The 18,644-nt window shown below is 49.0% G+C and overlaps 6 protein-coding genes across 6 annotated transcripts; 4 read left to right on the forward strand and 2 right to left on the reverse strand.

Annotated features, from left to right (window-relative positions):
• Positions 1-643: 643 nt before the first annotated feature.
• COCCADRAFT_108581 (uncharacterized protein) lies at positions 644-1,773 on the forward strand (the record flags this gene model as incomplete). Its single annotated transcript, XM_007718843.1, has 2 exons — positions 644-976; positions 1,030-1,773. 2 exons carry the CDS (start codon positions 644-646, stop codon positions 1,771-1,773), a joined length of 1,077 nt encoding a protein of 358 aa, XP_007717033.1.
• Positions 1,774-1,832: 59 nt separating this feature from the next.
• COCCADRAFT_108566 (uncharacterized protein) lies at positions 1,833-2,408 on the reverse strand (the record flags this gene model as incomplete). Its single annotated transcript, XM_007718844.1, has 2 exons — positions 1,833-2,311; positions 2,366-2,408. The coding sequence occupies 2 exons, from the start codon at positions 2,406-2,408 to the stop codon at positions 1,833-1,835; spliced, it is 522 nt and encodes a 173-aa protein (XP_007717034.1).
• Positions 2,409-2,601: 193 nt separating this feature from the next.
• Positions 2,602-3,939, reverse strand: COCCADRAFT_108587 (uncharacterized protein; the record flags this gene model as incomplete). The annotated part of the gene is made up of 1 exon (XM_007718845.1): positions 2,602-3,939. One exon carries the CDS (start codon positions 3,937-3,939, stop codon positions 2,602-2,604), a length of 1,338 nt encoding a protein of 445 aa, XP_007717035.1.
• Positions 3,940-4,198: 259 nt separating this feature from the next.
• On the forward strand, positions 4,199-6,904 carry COCCADRAFT_9004 (uncharacterized protein; the record flags this gene model as incomplete). The annotated part of the gene is made up of 3 exons (XM_007718846.1): positions 4,199-4,372; positions 4,443-6,114; positions 6,165-6,904. 3 exons carry the CDS (start codon positions 4,199-4,201, stop codon positions 6,902-6,904), a joined length of 2,586 nt encoding a protein of 861 aa, XP_007717036.1.
• Positions 6,905-11,341: 4,437 nt separating this feature from the next.
• COCCADRAFT_9005 (uncharacterized protein) lies at positions 11,342-13,462 on the forward strand (the record flags this gene model as incomplete). The annotated part of the gene is made up of 10 exons (XM_007718847.1): positions 11,342-11,459; positions 11,515-11,546; positions 11,611-12,073; positions 12,139-12,378; positions 12,437-12,458; positions 12,537-12,777; positions 12,845-12,859; positions 12,929-13,135; positions 13,231-13,306; positions 13,362-13,462. 10 exons carry the CDS (start codon positions 11,342-11,344, stop codon positions 13,460-13,462), a joined length of 1,515 nt encoding a protein of 504 aa, XP_007717037.1.
• Positions 13,463-17,803: 4,341 nt separating this feature from the next.
• On the forward strand, positions 17,804-18,502 carry COCCADRAFT_30131 (uncharacterized protein; the record flags this gene model as incomplete). Its single annotated transcript, XM_007718848.1, has 3 exons — positions 17,804-17,827; positions 18,128-18,274; positions 18,356-18,502. 3 exons carry the CDS (start codon positions 17,804-17,806, stop codon positions 18,500-18,502), a joined length of 318 nt encoding a protein of 105 aa, XP_007717038.1.
• Positions 18,503-18,644: the final 142 nt, after the last annotated feature.

Consider the following 18,644-nt stretch of genomic DNA (forward strand, 5'->3'; position numbering starts at 1 on the left):
GACTTTACTATTTCCTGATTTGGTAGAGTAAGTACTCTGTTTTGGTCTTTTCTTGATCTTGTCCAGTTTACTAGTTCAGTCTTTGAGCTGTCGAATTGGATAGCTGACTCGTCTGCTCGTCTAAAGAGACTCTGGATCTCCTTTTCTAGTATAGGTTTGACAATTCCTAATCTATATCGCTATAGACTAACAAGTATCAATCTTATAAAGTTAAGTAACTAGTTATCGAAGTAAACATGCTAGATTTATCAGTTTTCCAACCCAAAAACGTAAACCTATCCATATTGAGGAGCAAGATAGTAGCATACTTGAACTGGTATATTTCAAGCCAGCTTCAGAATTGCCCTATTGTACCCTCGTGTTCTGCCGTATGTGAGAAGCCGCAGTATTTCCAACGTTCAATGTAGCCGGTTGTGCTTTTCCATGCCACTAGCGCCAGATACTAGTCCGATTGGTCATCGGAAAAGAATCCGCGCCAAAAGCGGGTAAGTGACTCATTGAATTGACTCTATAAGAGTATGACTGTATGTACATGTATGCATAGCTCAGCACCTGCAAGAGAAGAAAAAATTATCTTCTGAATCTTTTTCATCGCTCTTTGCACCGAGAGACTTCACCTGTTCAAGATATTTCGCCCGTAAACATGGCCCAACCGGCGTCAGACACCAAGATCTTTGTAGCGGCAGATGAAGCGGAGAGATTTGTGCGAGAAGTGCTTACGGGAAACGGAGTTCCTCAAAACAACGCGGAGATTGTTGCACGCTGTCTCATTGCAGCAGATTTGCGTGGGGTGGACACACACGGGATGAACCGGATTCCTTCGTATCTCGAGCGCGTCCGGCAGGGGGTCCTAGACGGCACGGCAACACCGGAAGTCAAGCAGATCACACCTGTGGTAGCTCAAGTTGATGGGAGAAATGGATGGGGCTTCGTGGCTGCAGACGTGGCCATGGCTGCCGCTATTGAGTCTGCTAGGGTGAGGTGAACGCCTCCCATTTTGTAAGATCAACGCTAAGAAAACACATGTAGGTCTTTGGGATTGGAATGGCCAGCGTCAAGCATTCCAATCATTTTGGAATGAGTGCATGGGTGGTTCAGAAAGCTTTGGATGCTGACATGATGAGTCTGGTCTTTACCAATTCCAGTCCTGCTTTGCCGGCATGGGGAGGAAAGTCCAAACTACTAGGCGTGTCGCCGATAGCTTGTGGCGCACCTGGGAATGAAACTCCGTTCATTCTCGACATGGCGCCGTCTATTGCGGCAAGAGGAAAGATCTATAAAGCGAAAAGAAGGGGAGAGCCAATTCCTTCGGACTGGGCTTTGGACAAGGACGGACATGCGACGACGGATCCAGCCGCAGCTCTTGACGGGGGTGTCATGCTTCCGATGGGTGGTCCAAAAGGGTCCGGTCTGGCTATTATGATGGATGTCTTTTCTGGAGTCTTGTCTGGATCCGCCTTTGCGGGAAACGTCACTGGTCCATACGATCCATCTAAGCCATCTGACGTTGGCCACTTCTTGGTTGCGATCAAACCGGACCTTTTCATGAGCTTGCAAGAATTTAGAGATCGTATGCAGTATCTCTATGACAAGGTGGTTGGCGCAGACAAGGCAGCTGGAGTAGAGCGTATATATTTTCCTGGGGAGCTAGAGCAGTTGCAGCAGAAAGAGCGCGAAGCAACGGGTATCCCATTAGTACAGGCTGAGATCGATGCACTAAACGGCGAAGCGTCAAGAGTTGGAGTCAGACCTCTGCAGGTCAAATCACTGTAATTTGTTATTTCCGTGGGTATTCAAGCTACTAGCATGGCTGTCGCCATTAAAATCAAACATTATGAGTTTGCCAACTTGGCCAATGCATCTCCCTCGACCCGTAGACCGACCCATTCGGTTTTCTTCTTCGCACCAATCACCTCACTCTGATAGAAATTGAGACTGGGCTCATTCCAATCCAAACAACTCCATTCCAGCCTCTTGCCTCCAGCCTCAAGAACCAGTGCCGCGAGCTCTTTCAAAAGCCGCTTCCCGTAGCCCTTCTTCCGATATGCTTCTTTTACGAACAAATCTTCGAGATAAATTCCTGGAACACCAGTCCAGGTGCTGAAATTGAAGAAGTAGACTGCCATTCCAGCTACAGTTCCATCTGGATCTGTGATGAGGAGGGTACGAGCAAACCCTTGGGAAAAGGTAGAGGTGGAGGAGTCGTAGTGGGCGAGGGTGCGAGCAAGGATTTCCTCGGTAGCTTCGACCTTGTCACTTGCGTTTTCGTAGTCTGCAAGTTCGCGAATGAGACCCAGAATAGTGGGAACGTCTAGATGACGGGCATCAGCGTGGATCTGTTATCTAGTCATGAGGTCAAGTATACCTTCACGACGTGCGTGGCGAAGTGATGCCTTGTCGGATGACATGATGTACTCGGAGGATTTCGGAGGATGCTGCAAGTGTGTAGAAGAAAGGAGTCCGGGTCATGGCCAGGCTTGCTGCCGCAAACTTGTTACATAGGTACATACACGCCCTATTGTATACATGCGTGTCGCGTTGCGGGGCTCGCCTACGTCAACAGTGGGTAGTTGAGATGCCCCGCACTCAGGGCAGCTTTTGTTAGCGCGTAGGCGCACGAACCGCAGATGCAGCCGCAGCCGCAGCAGCGCGCTTCCTCTTCCATTCGTCCAATTCCTTGCGCAGGGGATTGTTCTCTGGCAGAAACTCTGCGAAAAAGGGAAATCGCATATATTGACCATCGGCATTGCGTGGCTGCACATGGGCGGATTTGTCCAAGTCGTGTTGCTTTGGCTTGTGTGGTAGGCGTCCTTGTGCATCTACACCGGCAAAAAGCTGTTGGTCCGTTGGCGCACTGTAAAGCTTGGGCTTGATGGTCTTGTTGGGCTCACCCCAGATGGCCGTCCAGCGCTTTGTTTCTTCGTGGTACTCAAGCTTACAGCAGAGAGTGAGGATCTTGGTGTACAGGCGTCGCATGAACTTGGGGGTGATGGCATGGGGGCGGTGCATACCAGCAGGCCTATCTGCTCTACTGGGTTTGCTCAACGCCATGGCTTCATGTAGGGTGCTGGCAAAGAGAGTTTCTGGTGTAGCGACGCTATCAAAACCAACACCAGTGGGAAGGGAGGTTTTGGCCCTTGGTTTGACCAATCCGATGGGCTGGTGACCGAGCATCATGGCATGCATCTTATCCCACTCGTGGGCGGGCAGGGGCGGGAGAATTCTCGTCATGGTCTCAGCATACCATCGTCGGACGTTGTTACGCGCCCTCTTAATGGGCATAGGGCGGCCCCAGACATTGTGTATGGGTGTCTTGAGGAGCTGGCCCTTGAGCTCGCGGTGGATGGCGAGGCCCTTCTTGTGCTGCGACTTGATGAGGGCGCGCAGCCGCGAGAAGCGATCCGAGATAGCGATAGAGCAGTGCGTCTTAGAGATAGGCACAGGGGCGGCGAATAGGCCCAGGCACCGCGAAGAAGTGTAATAGAGCTGGTGGAGCGGGGCAGGGGGCACATCGGCAGCAGCGGTAGGGAGCGGCAGTTTGCCGCCGTCCATGATGGCATCGGGCCTGAGGAGGGGTGCCAACAACGTGTGCTTGCGCCTGCCCACGCGGCCGTATGCAAGGAAAAGGACCTTTTGCAGACAGGCCATATCGCCCTGGTTGGCGCGGCGGAGAAGAGTCAGCCCTTTGCGCGCCTTGCGTAGCAACCGCGGGATGCGGGAACGTGTGGGTGAAGGTGTGGCTGCATCTGTGGCTTGACTTGTGGCTGGAGTTGTGGCTTGACTTGTGGCTGGGGACCTGTGGTGGCTAGGCGGCTGGTAGGCCTTGAAGCGGGTGACAATGTAGCGGCCAAAATAGGTGCGGGCAGTGGCATCGGGCAGGTATGAGGCCTCGCGCAGCAGAGCACGCAGCATATGCAGCGGCTGGCGGGGTGCAGCCATGGACGACGACGGCGACGGCGACTACAACGATGGAGAAGCCAAGGCAATGCGACGAGGAGAAAAACGACGACCATCATGAGTGAGGATTGCGCTACCGCACGGGCACCCACAGCCGACAGACGCGTTGGACGCGCATCTCCGCTTCTCTCCACCATCACCACCACCACCACCACTACACGCATCAACGGCACGGCACCACACGACACGACGCCGACGCCGGCGCACCCCTCTACCGCCCTGCAATGACATGATGCAAGTCATGTCCACTTCACATTCCTTCCCCGCCGCCTCGCCGTCGCACCAACAGTCGGCTCTGTATGCAAACTCGCCCCACGGACACACCCTCATGGCAGCCCCTGCTGCCTTGAATCGCTCCTTTTCCGACATGAGCGCCTTCCACCACCATGCCATGGACAAGCCTCAGATATATACCGTAGGCCCTCCTTTACTAGCCACACTCCCCCAGTCATCCTGCCATGCTGACCCCCTCCCCCGTCTTAAAGGCCGTCTACTCGGGCGTATCCGTCTACGAAATGGAGGTTAACCATGTCGCCGTCATGCGCCGCCGCTCTGACGGCTGGCTTAATGCTACCCAGATCCTCAAGGTTGCCGGCGTCGATAAGGGAAAGCGCACAAAGGTATTGGAAAAGGAGATTCTCACCGGCGAACACGAAAAAGTCCAGGGTGGTTATGGAAAGTACCAAGGCACCTGGATCAACTACCGCCGCGGACGCGAGTTTTGTCGCCAATACGGCGTCGAAGATGTCCTGCGCCCGCTTCTCGACTACGACATCACCCTCGACGGCAGCCATGCACCGGGTCATGCCATAGAAACCCCTACAAAGGAGCAGGCCATGGCTGCCAACCGCAAACGCTTCTACACACAAAGCATCGATGGCCGGACCACTACGCAAAATCTCACAGGTACCTTTTTCAGCAACATTTCGTCGACGGCCACAAGTGCCCTTGCAGCAATGAACAAGGTTGCGCGACTCAATTCGCCTGCTCCCCGACCATCTTCTTCGTCTCAGAGGCGCACAAGCGCCACACGCCCGTCGCAGTCGCAACCTCCTCTCGCCAACCAAGATTCGTTTCGCACAAGCAGCCAGCAGAGCATTGCTTCGGAACCAAGCTTCACCGGACACAATGGCCAAACAGATTCCGCCTATGCCACCGCCGTCGATGAGTCACAGGAACCACCAAGGAAACGTATTCGGGCCTCGCACGACGAATCATATTCCCAAGCTACCGCGGCAGACATGTCAATGCATCCTCTGAGTTCGCCAACTGAGCCAAGTGAGAGCTTCGACCAGCACCATCCCACACAGCCCATTACTCTTGCCGACGGCGATGTCCCTACCGCTTTGCCGCCACTACCGTATCCTGATACCAAGCAAGATGAAGAGAAGCAGGCCATGTTGACGGATTTGTTCGCGGATCAGACGAGGTCGGATTTCACAAACCATCCCGCCATATTGCATCTCTCCGGCCCCGATCTCGATATGCCCATCGATAACTCCTCGAATACAGCACTCCATTGGGCGGCGACGCTGGCCCGCGTCTCGCTAATCCGGCTATTGGTATCCAAAGGTGCAAACATGTTTCGAGGAAATGCGTCCGGTCAGACTGCTCTGATGAGTGCCGTTTCGGTGAACAATAGCTTGGATCATAGCTGTTTCCCAGAAACCCTAGAAATCTTGGCCCCATTGATCGAGCTACGTGATTCCCAAGGACGAACCATATTACATCACATTGCGGTCACTTGTGCCATCAAGGGACGTGCAGCCTCGAGCAAGTATTATCTTGAGGCTCTACTTGAGTATCTCGTGCGCAGCAATATCGGTGGCGGTCAGCCACCCTCGTTTCATGATACTAGTAATCACTCTAAACCTATCGGCTTGATGAGGTTTATGCAAGAAATGGTAAATGCACGGGATAAAGCCGGCAATACGGCCTTGAACTTGGCAGCGCGGATAGGCAATCGCAACATCATCTCTCAGCTCATGGAAGTTCAGGCTGACCCCACCATCCCGAATCACAAAGGCACGAGACCAATGGACTTTGGAGTTGGCACCGACTTGGGTGACGGACAAGGGCTCATCACAGCGACCAGCCCTACAAAGGCCAAGGCGCCACTGAGTAAAGCTGAAGAAACGAGCCGAGAGATACAACCTTGTAAGTATTTGACCTACCTGAAGATGACTATGTAGCTAACTTGATGCCAGTAATGAGTGGCATCCTCCAGTCAGCGTCCCTGCAGTTTACGCAAGAAGCGCGTTTGAAGCAAGATGCTATTGATCAAACCAACGAGCTTATTACACAACTGTCCAGTCAGCAGAAGCAAGAGCAACAAAAGCTACAAACACTTCGTGCCCGCTTACGCCAAAGACAAGATCGCGCCAAACGGATATCGAATCTCAAACGATGGCTGGAACCCCAACGACATATGCTTTCAGTCAACGATGGTGCCATTGATTTGCACGATAAGAAAAGGATTGGGTACGCCGACACCCAAGGTGCAGGATTGCTTATCAAAGAAGACGACCTTCCCTATGAGCTCCGACAAGCAGGAGACCACCTGGATAGGCGTGCCTCTGATGGCCCAATCTATTTATCGACGTTAGTACCCTTGGATCCAACTACGCTCAGCCAAGTGTCTCATCAGCCCCAATGTCAAAATTTCCTCCTCCAACAACTGCCAGCCGCCTCTGTTCTTCGGCAGCGGATCGAGACGTACACTGCTACCAACACGGCGCTTCTCAAGCGTAGCAGAATGTTGAAGGAAAAGGACGGGCAGCTGGAGATGATGTATCGCAAAGTCGTCAGCCTGTGTACAAAAGTAGAAGAAAACCGAATTGAAGAGTGTCTCGAAGGGTTAGTAGCGGCGTTGGATAGCGAAGAAGGCGAAGGCGTCGAAGTTGGCCGTGTAAGAGAGTTTTTGAGAAAAGTCGAGGGTGTCGACTAGGCGATTTCTTCCTAATCATCCTCCGACAACATCCGGAGTCGAGATATTGTGCCTGCTACATGTCCTTATTTCTGCTTAGCTCTGCTTATTTGGCACGGTGGTACATGGATAGGCTGGCGTTACTTTATGGATACCAGCCCGGCGAGGCTACCGGGTGGCTTGTTCTTGTTGCAATATGACCGAATCGTTAATTCAAAGGACCGATGTCCCATATCAACATGCATTCTATCAGTGCGTTCTGGTGCAAGAGTCAAGAGACATGTTTGGCTGCCTGTTTTTTTTTCAAAGGAGTCTCGTTGAGCGGGTCCAGTATTAGGGGGGGGGGGGGGGGCAGAAATATTGGCAATGACACTGCCTAAACCTAGTCCCCATCATTATGTCTTTCTTTCAACTATTTAATCATGATTTAGACGCATCTCACGGACGGGGAAATTTAAAGTTCCCTCGCTATGTCGGGGGGTACCGAGATGTGCAGTCACACCACCGCATTCTCCATGAATCGCATTGTGCGCAACTATGGAAATCTTGTTTCTTATTCGAGCCCGATTCGCTTCTCTAGCTACTTCTGTCGCTGACGGCAGCCAATGTGGAGTAAATTGCAGCCTTGCTTCTCCACTTGTTGCAGGCATGATCATACAATTGTGGTCTGGCTTCAAGCAATACGAATATGTCTTTTAACGATACCCCGCTTTTTTTGCTGCTAAGAGTAGTTATAGGATTCTGTTCGTGTCATAAAAGGCAGAAATTCAAATATCAATTAGTACAGAAGCTTTTGTGATACCCCACACTGTTTTGTACCCTGTATCAGAAAGGTAGAGGAGACTCGCCTCACGCCACATTTGTGAGTCGAACATGCATTTGGGATTGGCCATGGCAGATGTGCTATGGAGCTAAATGGTGCATATATTGACGCCATTGAGTATTTTCCAATATTGATCGACCATGTTTGGTGGATGGATATGCAGGAGTTCGTAGCTCGGGGGGCGTCAGGGCGTCCGCGCTTCGAGTAAAGTTGCTGTTGGCAAGCCACCAGTAGTAGCCGTTTATCCGTGGTGCCAAAGATTAGGCTCTGCGACTTGGAGAGTTGCAGCTTTCGAGAAGCAAGCTGAAGCTTTGTGTGCTGATCGGGGTCGTGCAAGCGATACGAGCCAGTGTGCTACCAGATATAGCTAACGATACATGAGCATACATGCAGTACGCTTTTGCTCGGTTCCCTTATTTTCGGAGGATACGGTTTCCTGAGACAGGCGTCTAAAGCTTCGGGGTCTATTCCAGTGATGTTCGCAGGAAAATCCCCCATTCGTTAACAATATCATTGTCGTCAAACAGCTGATCTCAGTACCGTCGGCGAATTTGCAAAGAGCTCACCTGTGGAGAATGGAAAAGTGCTATGGTCAGAAGACATACGAAGCACGTGGTTCGACAAAAGGATGTGGTGACCGTTGCAACAAAGTATCATCGACACCGCCATTGCCGAGAAACTTGATACTTAGACATCGCAATGGCTGCCCAAGAACCAGAAGGTTTAGAGAAGATACTGTCTTCACCGTTCAGGCGGCGGTGAAACGGGAACCATCATATAATACTTTCCTAAAGCCGATCTCAGCAAAGTATATTTTATTCTCAACGGGCTTCATTCATGCCAAAGTTGCCGCATTCATCGGCATTTAGCCTCGTGTTTTCAATAACCCCCCGACGGCATCTATTCTGTCGACGTCCTCGTACCCGTCTTTAGCGCGCAATATTAGCACCCTTCCACCCCGTACCGCGAGCGTACATTATGTAAATCAGATGGACTAATTCGACAGCTCGCCGAGAGCCGCGGCTGGCGCGAACGATGGAGGCGGTGCTATTAGAGAGCTTCGTTGAGTGCGGCGCTTTGAGCGGAAGGGGCGGGAGGATTAAGAGGCTCTTGAAGAGGACGAGCGGGACGGCGGGGCGGGCTTGGTGCTGCTACCGCGATATGCCCTGCGTCGTGCAACGTGGGAAATCATCGTAAGCCGCATAGGCGATTCTGGCAGTCAGCAGATGCGCCAAGGTGCAGTGAACGGTGTAAGCCTGAATCTTAAGTAGGCAAGGGGACTATGACTAGCCAAGATCTTGCAGCACGACCGATGGAGATCACCACGCACCGGTGGGGGATCACCGTGCGCCAATGGAGCTGCTACTAGTACTTTGGACATTACTCTTCGTCCGCTGATCATGTGCTCATTTACTAGCAGCGATTACGTTACGTGCGCAGTGTGGATCAAAACAGCTCCAGGGTCCTGTACGTATTCATGTGCCCCGAGGCTGAGACGTTCAACTGGGGTCGTATTTTACATTTTGAATTACCCTTACTCATCACTTACTCCCGATGAAATTGGGGCGTACGCTCATGGAATGCATGTATATGTGGACTGCATGCTTCGAGGGGATTCGTGGTCCCATAAAACGATTACTTCAAATAAAATTGTCAGGAGCTATTTTCCTTGACACCCTTGTTAGTGTGTATTCGAATGTACTTCTCATTAAGAGCAACATGACAAGAGGCAGTTCTTCTAGAACATTTGTCGATAGTCGTTAGCCCACGGTCGATATTACCTTACACAGTAGGAAGCTGTCCCCTTTGGTTGATTAAAATACAGTCGTATGTGCAGCACAATTCCGCTCCAATCGGCGTTTCTTCAGTATTGTTTCTCAGCAAGATACCTTGCTGATGACTAGCTGGATACGGCGTTTCTTTCCGCGTTCTGCATCAGCTTTGCGACGAGCCGAGTCAAGTAACTTGCCGAGCACTCCGGTGAAGCTAGTTGTGTACACAACACAGTAATACATTGGCCCTGAAGGCCCGTACCCTATGGGGCGGTGAACACCCCAAGGGTTCAGCCCTTGACCCCATTTCTGGGCAGATTTACTTTCCGCTCTCTGCCTGTGTCGCTGGTGGTTACGATGAGCGTGCGCTAAATACCGTGTATACACCTGGCAGTTGAGCGTAGCGCCTTGGGCTTCGGTAATTCAACGGCAGGACGAGTAGCGGACCAGGCTACTTGTCAACGACACGATGTAACTATCCAGGTGCTCAGGAGCTGATTCTCTAAGGATGCAGTAAGTATCCACTCCTTCTACGCAGTAATTGCGCGTACATCCAGGGTCCAAAAACGAACTAGAGAAACGCAGGGCGATGCACTACCCCCGGCGCTCCACGTATGCCGTTGTGCTGCGCGGAATCAGCGTCTTGCCCCCGTTCAACATGAGAAAGCCTCGTACTACTGCCTGGGTCGCAACTAAGAAACGTAAATGCTGTCAATGTTTCTAAAATCTTATCTCCGAATATCGGAATTGTTAAGTATGTCGAGGTATTCTTTGAGAACCCCACTCATTTGACGCTGGGCTGCATGAACCGCAAGTACCGGGATATTGGATATACTTAGCGATGGGAGGGATGGGGGGCGCGGGGGAGGGGGTGGAAGAAGGGATTAGCTCCGGAAACGGTTTCAACCCGTCTTTCCGTGAGATGACAGCGATAATCATATATGAAAGTCACGATAACGTTTCAGGGGCATATCGCCAACATGTTTTAATCGCCTGCAGGTTCTGTGGTTTGTACGAGATACATATCATACGCACACTAGGGTTCATTTTCAGATGTAATGGCAAAGTTGGATCCAACACCGAACAATGCATCCAAGAATGGACCCTCTATCACATCGGGGTATAGGCGGAATACTTTCTGGCTAGTCGGCGTCTAAATCTAGTATACGTGCATTTCCATCACATGGAATGATGAGTTCGTACATTGGATCGTTCTCGGTTATCTGCTAATACCACGGGGTGTGCTCTACTTCGTAGATCAATTACTAAGATCAAAGCTAGACTTTGTAATTCGTATGAAGCTATCCTTGATTGGAAGACGCAAAGTCGAGGCCCTCGGGCAACGCTACCAGTAAATTCGTCCTTGGTGGGACGCGTGGTGATATGTCTAAGGGTTTTTTGCTCGGGTATTTAATAGCGCCCGCTGAATCCGCTGACTAGTTGCATCATGGGTGGAGCGCTGAATTGCCAAAACAAGTTAAATGCGGTTATGGCGCCGGACGCATTGTCTGTGGTCGGCCGACCTGCTTCCTATGTACAAGTACCGTCGCGCACATAGTGTATCTACATAGCACCCCGGCCCTACTAGCTACGGCCCGAATCAGCGTCGTGGCATTCACGATGCCGCTCGCTAAAGCCTATGATGCTGCACTCATGCGACTTGCATGGCTTGTTTCATGGATACCCATACTTCATCGCACATCAGGTTCAGCCAACAGGTGCTAGGTGCATGTCCTGTGAACATATTACACTCAAACTCTTTATATCTCCCTTTCCATTCGTGCTGTATATACCAACACTGGGCTTCCACAATCACTCCGTTCTTGAAATTACCATCTTTTGCAACCGACTGTTTCTGGCGATATGGGCAAAGCTTTCACCTTCATTGTTGACCACACGGCTCGAGCTGATCTTGCGTCTAAGCGAAAGCTCAGGCGCCGTCGAGGAGCATGTGGGAACTGCAAACGCAGAAAAGTGGCATGTAAGTATCGCAATGAGTCAGGGACACAACGATAGGAGTAACTAACTAGCACTAGGCAATGGATCGATGCCATGCCAGCATTGTCATGTACGGTCAACTGGATAAAAGTAGTTGTATTCATATTGTCCGAGAGTTCTAACAAATGCTTCAGAAAGCGTCTATTACCTGCCAGTACGCTGAAAGCAACCGCTCCACCCGAAACACAGCACCTATCACCGAGGCCGATACCACAATCTTGCAAACAATAACTCCAGGCGTCAGCACTTCATCGAGTCCACAGGATCTTGAGAACACCGACTTCTTTTCAGACAATTTCACGAACGTCTTGACTCCCGATTTTTATTGCGATGACCTAGTCCATGTGTCCGTCTCAGATGATCCTATGGATCTGTTCCACTGGAACCAATTAGGTGAAGCCTTTGGTGGACCGATTCCCGGACCGATTCCTGGACCCTCTCCTCGCTGCGAACAGCTGGAGACCGCCAGGAACTACGCAGATACCAGCAGTACTGGCTTAGACTCGGATTATTACTCTCAAGATGATACACAATACTGTTATACTATGAATGATATGTCAAGAGACCAGACATTATCAAACTCAACCACCATCACCGGTATGGATAAGCGCTTGACCTGACTCACTCTAAATCTGCTTACGACTCTGACTAAGATGCGACAGAGGAATCACCACATCGCGATCATGTTCGCTCGTCGCTTCACTCTTGGCTACTGACAAGCATGAGAAATCTCAATGGCGAAAAGAACAACCACGTCATAGAAGCATCACAAAAGCTTCTGGCGGCGAACTCACCGATGACTGAGTATTGTTCTGCTAGAGAAATGGACATCATGGCAGCTCTTACCGATGTACGATCTGAGCGCTCTTTTAACCAAGAATTCTTTCACAACCGCATAAATGGTAACTTGCTACCCAATCTGTACGAGACAACACGGGATGCTAATACGAATATGATTAGCGTGCTTTGCAGAACTATATGAGTATGTTATACCATTGCACTGATCAAGATTTAGTTGGAGGATATTAGTGTGCCGATAATCTAACGAGTCGTTGAACAGGGGTAGCATATGCCTGGACTCTGAGTCTGCAGAGAAGTTAGTCGACCAAATCATCTCGAACCCTTTCGTCAGCAGTCCGACTAGTATCGCTTTAGTTTTCTCTTTATTGGCCATCGGCTCTCGTCGTCTGGACCTCAGTCATGGTAACGGCATACTCAAAGGAGCAACAATAGGCTATTTCAGGATAGCTCTACGCATGAGACCTAGCCTGTATGATGAGGCCAGCCTCTTGAAATCACAGGTAAGCGGAGAAATATATCAATACCACTTGTCAAGCATTTGCTAACGCAGAATTTGTGACTTGAAAGACCTTACTTCTCATGGTTAGTACATGATATCCATTGCTTAAATGGTATGAATCTCGAACATAAAGAACTAACGATGAGCAACAGACCTACTTTTCACATACTATTGGTGCTAGTTCAACATCTAGCTTAATGGCGGACGCCACTTCGTGCCTTCAAACCCTTCGTCTCCATAGCTCCAGTGCGATCAATAAGTTATCTAATGACCGCTTGGAGCAAACAAATATCAAGAGAGCTTTCTGGTCAATTTACTCCATGGAAAAGCTTTACTCTCTACAAGAAGGACTCTTGCCAGTAAGTAGTTCATCATGTAACAAGGTGTTTCATAGAATCATCCTTGAGACGGACGATTCGCTCATGGCAACAACCGCTAACTCTGTACTCTCTAGCTAATACACGGTGAATATGCGGATCACAAGATTTCTTCAACCCAGAAAGCCTCAGATAGAGGACCCGACTGGCTGAGTGTGTATGTCAGGTACGCAGATGTTTGCTCGGGAATTCTACGACAACTCCACAGCCAACGACATGACAGCCGAGACTGCTCAATTTGCTGTGGAAGAGGTTACTGCGAACAAAGCCCTGCCTCCACCCTATGTCGGCTGGAAGACAGTCTCATGATGTGGAAAACCGACTTTTCACTCAACTTCAACGTCGATAACTTATCGGCACTTCCGTGTACCGAGAGGCGCCACAGGCTAGCCTATATCACCAGATTTCATTTTGCCATCATTGCAATCTATTCACTGCCGGAGATAGAGGCCACAGATATGAGTAAAGAACGGCGTTGCGAGTCAGCACGCCAAATACTCAACTTGAGCTCACACATATCCTGGTCTGATCTGTGTGATGACTGGTTCGTACTTACCTCCTTGTATTTGGTATTTTTATGCATCAAGATCATTGACTAATACTTCTTCTTATAGGGAACTTTGCTCAGCTATATCTTTGGCGACGTGCATAGTCGCAACGGGAATCATCCAAAAAGCCTCGGTCGCAGAGGCAGAAAGAAGCATAGCATTCACTGACAGCATCCCAACTTACATGTATTCTCACAAGACCAGTTGTGAAATAGATATACCATATATCGGTATAGCAATCGGTTTTTTCAGTCGAATATCGCTAAGCACAACTCATGATTTTGGAGACGCAGCAATGGAACTGTGTAGTTTTGCTCTCAGCTTGGCAAGGTGTTAGCTTGAACCCGCTGGAAGGGTTTAGTTTTTATCACCCCACTTGTACTTGTAGTAGATATGAAACAAAGAAGTATATATGACCACATATCCAAGTCACCAAGCCAGTCCTTGACCTTAATGTGAACGTTCTTCCAAATACCTTTCTTTAACATAGGCACGTCCAGCGATTCTGTGAAGGAAGCTTTTGTGGAGATACATATTCACAATCGTTGCCCAGGATCGCATCACACTACCCGAATTCTGGATCTGCGATCACTGTATACACATCTAGAGTAGCAATACATGCTAACAGGGTATCCACTAAAACTACTGCGTATACACTCAAAAGCAGTATGGTTTGACAAATCGTTTGATTGCCCACTTTCCCAAGATATACTAACCATACACTAACAGGGTTGTTATATAGGAAGTGGACGCATCAGGCACCAAAGCAGTAGCAGCCCGAGCATGCACAGGGCACTATGAATGCTTGGATTAGGAGCCCTATAGGCCTAGATCAGGAGAATGGCAGCAGGCCAAGCAATTCATCAAGCTTCATGGCGGCAGCAAGCACCAGCATTGTTAATTCACCGGACCGGACGGGGGACTTTAAAGAGGCCCATCTGGACGTGTACTAGGAAGAGTAAGTGGCCCGAAAGTTCCACCGCTCATGTGCGGCAAAAAATACCGTGGGCTGCCATTATTCTACGTACATCCCTACGTTGCGAGCGGAACGTCCGGAGCCGCAGAAAGTCCGTACCCACGGATCATCCGCTGGAGTCGCGGAACGCTCGGAGCATGTATACCCCAGGGGCTCGTAAGTATAGAGGCTACGGGAGGAATATTTCGCAGCTTTGATATCCAATCAAATATTTAATCAATCGCTCTTGACTGGACGTACAGGCATGCCTCGGTGCCGAGGTACATCGGTGTGTATCTTAGTACTTATGCTTGAGTCAGTGTACTCAAGGCAAAGGAAGTATTTGACAAGCTACGGTAGGAAAATCGGGCTCATTACTCGCCACCGTCTCTACATACCTCATTGGGGCTAGTGTGAGATGAACGCTTTGTTATATGTAAACAGTCATCAATACTTTAGCAGAGCATTTTGCCTCATACCCATAGAATAAGAATCGTTGGCTTGAGGCGGTCAACAATTTGGGTGTATTAGAGGTTGTATTTCATGAGGAACTCGCTGTCTTTCTGTACTGGTGTTGTGTTGATAGTCAAATAGGAGGTTTCGCAATAAGAGCTAAGCGTCAAGTCTAAATGTTATTTGGATAGGTACGATCCACATACTTCAGGTATCTACTTAGCTCTTGAACATCAAGTTCTATCATTTCTGAGAGCCTAGTAGAGAGTGTTTGTTCTATCATCATACTCTAACGTAGTGGATAAGCGAGTCGCGCAGGCAAGCGAGTCGCGCACCTCACCAACTTTCTTATCCTATCATACTTGCATCCATTATGGCTCCACACCACGCTACTCAATTACTCTTAAATGGATCAGATATTCAGCTTGCTATATAGTCTCTTAATTCCAATTAAATTCAAATAGGCCGGCGCGCAGCTTTAATCTTTAACGTGCCTAAATTAATACTACGTGATTAACGCGCTAGGAAGCGCGCTAGACGCAATTGCTAGCCTAACTTAAAGAAGCTTACTTAGATAGAAGAGGAGGTAATTATTAGCTATGTGCTTGATCTAGATCAGCGTAGATTTGCGCCTACCTACGCTGCCGTGCGCAATATGGCTGATAAGCTGCTAGCTGCGCGCGGCGCTGGCCAAGTTAGGCAGAAGTGGCCAGCTAACTTTATCAGACGTATAGGCTCTCTTACTACTCGTTTTAATCGATCGTACGATAGACAGAGAGCCCTGTGTAAAGATCTAGTCTTAACCAAGAGCTGGTTTAAGCTTATAGAGCAGACAAAGGTTAAGTACGGCATCTGTGACGAGGACGTCTACAACTTTGATAAAGCCGGCTTCTTAATAAGTAAAATTACTACTTAGCTTATCGTTACAGCGTCAGAGAGAAGGACTCGACCAAAGGCTATCCAGCCAGGTGGTCGCGAGTGGGTAACGTTCATCGCTAGGATTAACGCAGCTGGCTAGTCTATCCTACCATTTCTGATCTTTACTGGCAAGCATCACCTATCTACCTAGTATGAGGAGGCAGAGATCCCACGCGACTGGGCGATCGCAGTCAGCGATAATGGCTAGACGAATAACGAGCTAGGAGTTAAGTAGCTAAAACACTTTGTTAAGCACACAGATGGCAAGGTTGTTGGGGCACGTCGGCTGCTAATTCTTGACGGTCATGAGAGCTACCAGTCACTTAAGTTCCAAGAGCTCTGCAAGGAGAACAATATCTACACGCTCTATATGCCGCCTCACTCGTCTCACCTGCTCTAGCCTCTCGACGTTAGCTGCTTCTCGCCATTAAAGCGCGCGTACAGCCGTGAGGTAGAGAGCCTAATACGTAACTACGTCAACCATATCACTAAGCTTGAGTTTCTGCCAGCGTTTAAGGCAGCCTTTGATTGATCATTTACCTCAGCCAATATCTGATCTGCCTTCCGTGGCGCAGGCCTTGTGCCTCTCTAGCCAGACGCTGTTCTATTAAAGCTTGACGTGAAGCTGCGTACACCTACTCTACCGGCTGTTCTAGCAGAGGCTCTCTGGCAGGCTCGTACGCCTAGCAACACACGCGAGCTTGAAGCTCATCAGCNCTGAGTTAATACGTGATCGGGTTTAGCGGCATCAAGACTTATCACCAGCTTTAATTATTACAGTAATTAGCTAGCTTAAGAAGGGGGTAGAAATAATGATGCTCTCGGCTGAGCTAATGCGCGATCGAATCGCCAGTCTTAAGATGGCTAATAAGATAGTAATAAAGCGTAGGCAGCGTAAAAGAAAGCGGATATAGAAGTAGGAAGTGCTTATAAAGGGAGCTGGCGAGGATGTAATCGCTTAACGCGAGACTGATGAGCAGATTGCTTATGAAGAGCGTTAGGGAGGAGAGCGATTAGGTGTTAGCCGTTAGGCTTTAGCACGCTGTAGCAGGTGCAGAGAGACTGGTCATAATGCACGCACATGCAAGAAAGATTCTCTAGCTACTAGTTAATCTACTATATCAATATATATCTATATTATCATGATGTGGTAGAGCTATACGCTAATGGAGGTGCGCAGGTTTGGTGAGGTGCGCGACTCGCTTGCCTGCGCGACTCGCTTATCCACTACGTTAGCAAGTTTTCAGACTTCAGAAATAGCAGTGGAGTTCCTATTTATCCACAGTGCATGTTTCAATTGTTTGCCGCCCATGTGCTCTAGAAATAATTTCCTCACTAGACGTACAGAGGCGGTCATCTTCTCTTCTAAACACCTACAGTATACGAGTGCGTAGACGAATGATGATTGCCGTAAGTTGGTGTAAGCACCTGTGCTGACGAAACTGCTCCTGTATCGTTGTGTGCCGTGCCGTGCCGTCCCATTTGAACCTCCTGTCATCGATCAAAACTGTACCACAGAGTATCTCGTGGCTTGAACCCTCGGTAACAAGAGCAATAGCACCAAAAATAGATACTGAATTTGAATGACTTGAAAGACAACATATGCTCTTCGTAAGTATGTACACTGTTCTAACATTGCAATGAGGTGCACGTAAACAACGTATAAACTTTCCCAAACTGTGGTAGCTACCAGGATTTTGTTTCATTACCAAGTCGCTTCGCTTCGCCCTAAGTCATAAAAGGCAATATTTTCATAATATAAGTATAACTAATAGAATGTCTCAAGTCCAACTCAGTCAAGTATGTTTAGCCGCTGCAGATGATTAAACCTTGGGGACGAGGTTGCATAACAAACTTTGTCCATCAAACAGTCCCTTACCTGAGTACACATTCATGCTAACCAGGCATCTTATATTAAGAAGTGAAACCAATGCTTGTTATGTTTTAAGTCGCATAGGGCTGAATGCTTGTATAATCTCACAGGCTTGAATATAAATAAACTTCCTTCGGCCACCTGTCTTCTAATTTATTTCTCATTCTCATTCATCGCACAGTGTGAATTCTCCCATTCTGAGATCACTTAAAACACCTTGGTTCTAGTTCTTTCCCGCAGGATCATACAGGACAATGAAGTACTTTACCATCATTGTAACAGCGCTTGCTACCCTCGCATCTGCGCGCGTAATAGTAAAGCCGCCTAGATGTGTTACCCTATGTCCAGCCTCAACGTTTTGCACTGTTGGAACGGTATGTTTTCCGCTTATCCTTGTTGCTCTCCTCCTTGCTTCATACTCGCTGTATTGTACATCTAGGCTGACGTACTCACAGGTACCATCGAGCACGAACATAAGTATAATACTCGGTGTAGGGAGAATGCAAAAAAATGTTGAGGCGAAGACTCTACAAAGGGAGTATCAGAATGAACATAAGAGAAAAGGGGGTATCGATACAGACAAAGGCCTTCAAATCAGCTGACTTCTACACAGGAAGGCTGCATAACGTGCTGCTAAATTAACGTGCTGCCACGATACATCATGAAATAGCGGTAGCGACGTCTATTCTATCCGTAGGCATAGTTGCCCGCATTCCTGGGCGAACTGGGCACTAATAACACCTG

The sequence above is a fragment of the Bipolaris zeicola genome, assembly GCF_000523435.1.
Source record: "Bipolaris zeicola 26-R-13 unplaced genomic scaffold scaffold_259, whole genome shotgun sequence".
NCBI lineage: Eukaryota > Fungi > Ascomycota > Dothideomycetes > Pleosporales > Pleosporaceae > Bipolaris > Bipolaris zeicola.